The sequence below is a fragment of the Telopea speciosissima genome, chromosome 10, assembly GCF_018873765.1.
Source record: "Telopea speciosissima isolate NSW1024214 ecotype Mountain lineage chromosome 10, Tspe_v1, whole genome shotgun sequence".
NCBI lineage: Eukaryota > Viridiplantae > Streptophyta > Magnoliopsida > Proteales > Proteaceae > Telopea > Telopea speciosissima.
This window is the reverse complement of record NC_057925.1, coordinates 21,573,815-21,582,126: the sequence shown is the minus strand read 5'-3', so window position 1 is coordinate 21,582,126 and position 8,312 is coordinate 21,573,815. Positions and strand designations below refer to the sequence as shown.

Genomic DNA, 8,312 nt, shown 5'->3' with positions numbered 1-8,312 from the left:
AAATAATTAAGTGTATTGTAATACTCAATTTGAACCAAAGCTTTATCTCAATTACTTCAAATTGTCTGACAAATTAATCTTATTCCACCAGATCTATCTAGGATAAAATCTTTTTGTTAAATATTAAGTATTATTAGAATACACTAAATTCATTTCTTAAAATACATGGAAGAATTGAAATCATAGAAACTGGTGGTTTATAAGTCCCAAGAATATAAATCAGTCATCGAACCATTAAGAATCTCATCCAAATAGACCATTGGATGCTATTATATATTCTCATCAATCAACTGGCAAGATTTCTATGGTGATGATTTATTTAAAGTTTCTTAGATAGAAGGGCAAATCACATAAATAAAAAGTAATGGAAGGGCAGTTTCCGTCTAACAACCTCTTTTTTGTTTTTAAAACCCTAGTCCAAATTTCTTTTTCGCTTCCATTATTCTTTTTCCTTCCCCATTATTTAAATACCACAGCCACCCATATTGCTCTCTCTCTCTTTCCACAAAATATCTTGTCACATACACCATACCATCAAGCATCAACCATCGAGAGATTCTGGTAATAACAACAGTTCACGAGAGAAGAAACAAGAGGAATGAAGTTAAGCTTTCCTCTTCTCTTCCACACTTCAATAACTTTCATATCATCTTGACCTAAACCAAAATCCAACCCAAACCCATCTCTCCAGAGTCCAGAATTCTTTCTCAAAAACCATGAGCTTAGAGGAATCTTTGAAATCTCTCTCTCTGGACTACCTTAACCTTCTCATCAACGGCCAAGCTTTCAGTGATGTAACTTTCAGTGTAGAAGGTCGTCTAGTCCACGCACACCGGTGCATCTTAGCGGCTAGAAGCCTTTTCTTTCGCAAGTACTTCTGTGGACCTGACCCACCGGCCGGACTTGATCCGGCAGGTTCAAGGATGAACTCGGCATCTTTGTCGTCGTCTCCGAGAGGAGGAGGGAATTCTCAGGTGATTCCTGTGAATTCGGTTGGGTATGAAGTGTTCTTGTTGCTGCTGCAGTTCTTGTACAGTGGACAAGTCTCAATTGTTCCTCAGAAGCATGAGCCAAGGTCTAATTGTGGGGAGAGGGGTTGTTGGCACACGCATTGCACCTCCGCCGTTAATCTTGCTCTTGATACTCTTGCTGCCGCTAGATCTTTTGGTGTCGAGCAACTCGCATTGCTCACTCAGGTCACCTTGTTTACGATCATCAAAACTCTCTCTCTCTCTCTCTCTCTCTAAACCTTTAAGGATATTGGGTTGGAGAATAAGTGGGATCGATTTGGGTTAAAATTTTCAAGTGGGTATTTTTCTATTTGATTTCTTAGAAAATTATTATCCTTTAATGAAGTGGGTGAGTTGGATTTCAGTCAGCAATTCAAAGTTTTTTTTTTAAAGATTCTTTGCTTAAAATTATGATCTAATAGATATTTGGAGCTTTTTCTGAAGTGGGTTTTCTCTAGATCTCCATATCTTGTTTTCCAAAAGTGAGTTCTATATTTAGTGTGTTATGGGTTTCTCTTCTCCTTTTTCTTCCCTGCTGCTGCTACTGCTGCTTTAAAAAAATCTGATTTGGGATTTGGTTTTTGTATTCTGTGTTTCATAATTGATTAATTAATCTTGATTTCATGTAGGATCTCAAGTTTCTTCTATTGGGTTCCTCTCTTTTTCTGTTACAAATCCTTGACTTTCCAAAATTAGACCTCGATCCCCCACTGGTCTGGTCTTCCACAGAACTCACCCAACTCTTTCTTTCTGAAACTTTCAACTTTCCTCATTAAGATTTTAGGGTTCTACATTAAAAACCTACTATGGAAGGAAACTTTTCCTTAAAAAGAACACATCTACTATCACCCTTTAATTCTTATTCTTCTTGTTCTTATATATATATATGCCTTATTGCACTGCAGAAGCAATTGGCAAGTATGGTGGAGAAGGCTTCAATTGAGGACGTAATGAAAGTCTTAATAGCTTCAAGAAAGCAAGACATGCACCAGCTCTGGACTACTTGTTCTCACCTCGTCGCGAAATCCGGTCTCCCACCGGAAGTACTTGCTAAGCATCTACCCATCGATGTGGTGGCTAAAATTGAAGAGCTCCGCCTAAAATCCTCCCTGGCTCGACGCTCTCTCATGTCGCACCACCACCATCACCACCATGATTTAACCGCCGCCGCCGACCTCGAAGATCAAAAGATCCGTCGAATGCGTCGAGCACTCGACTCATCCGACGTCGAACTCGTAAAACTAATGGTTATGGGTGAAGGACTAAATCTTGATGAAGCATTAGCCTTACACTATGCCGTAGAGAATTGTAGCCGAGAAGTAGTGAAGGCGTTGTTAGAGCTTGGAGCTGCTGATGTGAATTACCCGGCCGGACCGGCTGGGAAGACTCCTCTACACGTAGCGGCTGAAATGGTCTGTCCGGACATGGTTGCTGTGTTGCTCGACCATCATGCCGATCCAAATGTTCGAACCGTCGATGGTATCACACCACTTGACGTGCTCCGAACTCTTACTTCAGATTTCCTTTTCAAAGGGGCAATTCCTGGGCTTTCTCATATTGAACCCAACAAGCTACGGCTTTGCTTAGAATTGGTTCAATCTGCGGCTCTTGTTCTATCTCGTGAAGAAGGAAGTAGTGGTGGTGGAGGAAATGCTTCCTCCTCCACCACATCCATTTATCCACCAATGAGTAATGATCCAAACACCAACAACAGCAGCAGTAATAATAATATGGTGAACTTGAGTCTTGATTCAAGAATGGTTTATCTGAATTTGGGAGCAGCAGCAGCAGCAGCTCAATTGGGATGCAAGATTGATGGAGAAGATGAAAACAACCATAATAGACAGAGAGAAGCTATGAATCGACATGGATCACACACACAAGGTGGTTGTGACACATCAATGTATCAGTCTCATGACTACTAAAGCTAAGCTAAGCTAAGCTAAGCTAAGAAGCTAGGAGTTTCTTCAAAAACAAAGATAAAAAGGGTTTGGTTATAGTCTATGGAGAGAAAAGTGATTATTAGATTTGCATGTTATTCTGCCATTCTCTTTAGACTTTTTTTTTTTTTTATTTCTTCTCTGTTTCTTTCTTTTTCCTTCTTTTGTGGTATTTTTTTTTTTGTAGGGTTTCGATGATCATATGGGGTGGAATACCTCTGGACATGGATTTTTATGATGAGAGGAGACAACAAGAATCTAAGTTTGCTCTGTAGTGGGGGAAGATGCAGGTCAATCTTTTCAAACCTGGCCTGTCAACTCCTTTTGTATTTATTGTTATACAAAAATCATGAATTATTATTTCTTATGATTTCTTTAATCTCTTTTTTTATTTTTTTTGTTTTGTTTTGTTGTCCCCAACAACCATTTATATTACATCAATTCTACCAGTTTTTATGTGGTGGGTCTTTTGGTATTTTTGATATCTTAAATTTGTGGACTTTCTTGGTCCTTGGAGCCTTTGCTGTCTCCTCTCTCTCTCTCTTTTCTATCTCTTACTTACATGGCTTCCACAGGAGTTAGATTTGTCTTTTGGTATCCATGATCTAATTGTTTTGTTAAAAGAAAGATAACATTCTGCCATGGAAAAATGAATATCTTGTCTTTGTTGAATGCAGCACTGAGTGTGACTACTCGGACAAAATGCATCCAAATCTGGATTCCTTCCATCTAATCCTCTTTCTTGTCCCCTTAGCTTTTTTGGGCTTCTTAAACACTCAATGGGGTTACTCCTGAAAACACTCAAGTTATTAATAAGTTCTTGCTTACCATAAAGGTTTAGCCAAATGTCTAGGAGTCCTTGGCAATAAGAATGGATCTTTGAATGCTCTTTGCCCCTTAATGCTCTGGTGGTAGTTCATAAATATCAGTTCTTACTGCTTCTTGTATATTCAATTACTTGGGCTGCATTTGGTATGTATTCTAGGTCGATTTCGCATTCTCGGATGATAAAAATAGTTGTTTTTATCGTCCAACAATGCGAAATTGGCCTAGAATGCATTCCAAGAATGCATACCGAACACAATCTTAATTTCCAGTAGGAGAGTGGAAGTCCATACTTTCCCCCCTTTTTCACCCAAGTGTTTGATTGTTGCTAGGGCATTTGTTTAAATAAACAAAATGTGCCATGCATTGCTACTTAAATCTTTTTATTTTGATAGACCAATAACTTCTATCTATGTAAGTTATTGGTGCTTGGGTTGGATGATATCCCATGCATTAAGTATTTAGTGACATTTGATCGTTTCTAAGTGCCTTACTAGTTTTCTCTTTTTAAAGACTTGGTCATTTATTGAGAGGAAGTAGAGAAAATGCGGTTGAAAAGATGCCAAAGCAAGGCATTAGAGCTAATATAAGACCTAGACATCTATATATAGTGGTTGAATGTCATTATTTAGTGAATGCAGTCATAAACTGTCTATATGGCTGTTTATCTATCCAACAAAATTTTGAAATTTAAGGGTAAATATTTTGCCTTTCTTTGGATTGAAGGAGGTCACCTATATGAAATTGAATGCACAAGTCATGTTTACTTCAATGATTACTCTAGGGTTTCAATCAACAATTGTGTCTAATTTATAACATCATTTTTGGTGCATTCTTGTATGTTGTCACCTATATTTGATGAAGATGAATGAATATTAAATTGTAAAATAGGTGTAGGCTCACACATCAGATTCAACAATGAGGAAAAATGATACAAAATTATTGGTTAAAATTGTGACAGATTTGAAGTATATAGATCTACAGTCTAGCCAAACTTCTTACCTCTCTCAAAAATAAAAATCAGACAAAAACATGATTAGAAATACTTCTTGACAAAAACATTAACAATAAGAATTTGATTGACTAAAGAAGCAAGAGTGGTGTTGAGGGTGGATGCTCAGGGAAGACCTAGAATCTGATCTAGGGTTTTTTTTTTCCACTTTCTTTGGGCTTGCTAGTTGTTCTCCCTACTGATGGCATTGCCGTAGGTGGGGTTTGCTTCTAGGTGATTTCTGTTGTTTGTTTCTGGCATTGCCGTAGGTGGGGTTTGCTTCTAGGTGATTTCTGTTGTTTGTTTTCTGGTTCTTGCCAGTTTGTTTTGTACTCTATTTTTCTCTTTCTTAATATACATGATCTTTTAGCCAAAAAAAACCAAGAATTAAGATTTAAAAATATAATTAATTTATTTTTAATTAATCTTTTTACCTTCGATTTTTTAATATTCTTAACAAAGTTTTTCATTGACATTGCTAATTTTGGGTGTCTATATATGTTCACATTGTCATTCAACTTTGTACAACTTTCTTCCTGTCGATTGAAGCAACCTCTCCATTAAAAGAAGAAGAAGAAAAAAAACAAAAAGAAAGGATTGAAGCAACTTGATTAACAACCTACACTAGCTTAATAGTGTCAATACAACACACAAGAAATTTAATTAAGATGCGCTTAAATTTTACTTATATGTAAGGTAGTGATAATTCATTTAAATTGATCTATGGAAAATACTAATTCAGTGTTCATGAAAGTAGAGAATGTTACAATCAACATTGGGTAGCACTTCTTTCCACTGAATCCTTGTAAATAGGATGTATTTATTATCGATATTCGAAGAAGGAATACGAGACATCAAAGTAGTTAATATCTTGGTATTTTTTTTACCCAATTCCATATAAATTTTTATTATCATTTTCCATATTTGTATGAAATAGAAGTATCCTCCATTGGCAACAATTACTTGTAAGTCCTAATTTTGTAGTATTAAAGTGCTAAAAGAGATTTTTTATTTTCTTACTCTAGGTAGAGGGTTGTTGCTATAATCACATTTTAAAACAGTTTATTAATAGAAGCATCAACTATTGGGATCTCTCCACAGTCCACCCTAGTTGCACTTAGCTATGTCCAAAATTAGTAACAAAATTTCTAACCCCAAGTACTAAAAGAAACAAACTTTTAACATCCATAACAAATTTAATGGATTAGGGAAACGGGGGGGGGGGGGGAAGAGAAATAACATATGAATTCCATAGATTTCTTCCAAACAAAACCCTAGCTTCATTTATTCCTGTTATTCTATATGATTCATGAATATGTGTTTTCAATATGTTCTCTCTTTCAAAGCATAACTATTAGCTATTTTATTCCAATCCATTTTATATAAATTTGAATTGGAAGAGATCATGCCAATCTCTCTTTCCTATCAGTGCAATTGGTGACTTAGTTAAACCCATTTAATTACCTGCACAAGGAAAAAGCTGCATAAGCTATACATATTGAATTCCTTGAGGAAAGAAGAATAGAAAATTACCAAAAAGCTAAATTTCAACTAAACCACAGTACAACATCAATTCTCAATTACCATGGAAAAAAAAAAGAGAGTGATGAACAGTAGATTATTTATATCTTACTTGTATCCTTTTCTTCCTTTCCACTTACCCCACCATCCATTTTTCTCTTCTTTTTATCTTTAACCTTCTCCTTTTTCACCTTTATCATGTACTGTTTGTTCTAAAGGGTTACTCGGGAAAAGAAACAATTGTTTGTGATTGTCTTCTGACCCACAATCGCTCTACAGGAAATAAGTGGAACACTTATGGAGAGAGAAACTAGAGAGAAAAGAATAGTACCTTTTGGAAGAAAAAAAAATATTCACTTCCATAGTATGAGAGGTTGATGGGTTTTAAACACCATAGCATAAGCCTAAGCTGCCATTTATTTCTAAGGCTAAATCTAAGATGCATGGAGGGAGGAGTATAGGACCCCCCCCCCCCTCAATCCCCCTTGTTGTAAAGGTACAAATCTGATTAGCTGATCAGAACCATTAGGTCTCCACAGACATATCTACTGAAACTTGGCAGATGTGGTTGATTCAGATTCCAGTCTAGCCCATATGGGTCCAATAAAATGAGAGGTAGTGAAGCAAGGAAGAAGTTACTGTGTAAAATCTTCTTAGGGATAGAAGCACTATAGGAGGAGGGATATATAGTTTTTCATGTGAATAGGTATGTGGGTCAGTGTTAGTTCTTATTCTGTGAAATCTGAAGAGAGCTTTTTTCATTTGAATAGGCAAGTAAGTCAGTGTTAGTTCTTATTCTATGGATGATTGCAGACAGGTTTTTAAGGCTTCGTGGTACAAAATAGGGACCCGTCGAAGACTTTAACAAACTGACACAAACTGACACCTGCATGAGACTCTTTTATCAGCATTTCTGCTTATTAATGACCCTAGTAGCTCATTCATGCAACCCATCAAATGATTCATCCGAGAGTCATGGAGAGGTCCAGTGTTTTGAAACCTAGATTTCAAAAATTTCTTTTGGGAAAATGATCTCTGTGCTGGGGCCGCAGGCTTCGCCCAAACGCATGGCGTGGGCAAACATCTACGGTAATATCTTTAATAATCAATGGTTTATGTCTAATCTTGTTTTGGATTCAAAAGTGTCAAATTTCTCTCCTTTCATAATTGTTAGATAGTGGAGTAAAAGGCCAACTTACCAACCGATTCGATGGGGTCTCCACCAATTACCTTCACCATCCATTGAGCTTCCGACATAACAAATGAAGTTCAACTTAAGCGGAAGGGAACAAAGACTCTTAATGTCTTTCCAAATTCCATTCGTGAAGGAGCATTCGAAGAAAAGATGGTTCTCAGATTTAAGACCCGCCCAACAAAAACTGCAAAAAGGAGAAACTTGAATTTTTCTTTTGAGGAGCTGATCTGCCATTGGAAGATCGTCAACCAAACATCTCTAAGTAGTAAATGATTTCTTGGGAATACTAAACCTGAACTATACGCCGACCAATCCACTCTAGGCACTTGCTGTCAAACTAAGTCCCAAACCAACTTGGTAGAAAAGGAGCCAACTCTAGAGGCCTTCCAAATCACTCTGTCACCCCCCCCCCCCCCATTCTTAAAATAATTACTAATAGGGTATAGTATCCCACACATGAAGAAGATCATCTAAAACTCTAGGGCTAGGATGCCACTCACCATCCCTTTAGATTGTGCTCACAAGTGCCAATGTACTCGTTGTAAGTGTTAAGAAGAATACCAATAGGATGCCAAGGATCCAGCCACAGTCTAGTCTTAAGGCCATTGTCTATACTAAACGGTATAAATGGTTTCTTCTTTATGGATGAAATGGTTTATCACCGTTATTTGAAGAATTTGGGCTTTCCCTTCCATAAAAAGCATTTCCTGAGGGTCAGCTAAAGGATTGTGTATTCTATTAAGATGTGTCTATGTAGGGGTTGTTCGAAAGTGTAGTAATTTTTAGTCACTCTTCTAGTGAATTTATCTAATAACATATTTCAAACACAT

The 8,312-nt window shown here is 36.9% G+C and overlaps 1 protein-coding gene across 2 annotated transcripts; it reads left to right on the top strand.

The window, feature by feature from the left end:
* The first annotated feature begins 494 nt into the window (after positions 1-494).
* LOC122641557 (BTB/POZ domain and ankyrin repeat-containing protein NOOT2-like) lies at positions 495-3,329 on the top strand. 2 transcript variants are annotated; one of them, XM_043834830.1, is made up of 3 exons: positions 495-1,196; positions 1,916-2,894; positions 3,138-3,329. In XM_043834830.1, the coding sequence occupies exons 1-3, from the start codon at positions 717-719 to the stop codon at positions 3,146-3,148; spliced, it is 1,470 nt and encodes a 489-aa protein (XP_043690765.1). In that variant the 5' UTR covers positions 495-716; the 3' UTR covers positions 3,149-3,329. The 2 variants fall into 2 exon arrangements, with proteins under 2 accessions (XP_043690765.1, XP_043690764.1); XM_043834829.1 differs by lacking the exon at positions 3,138-3,329 and having other exon boundaries at positions 1,916-2,935.
* Positions 3,330-8,312: the final 4,983 nt, after the last annotated feature.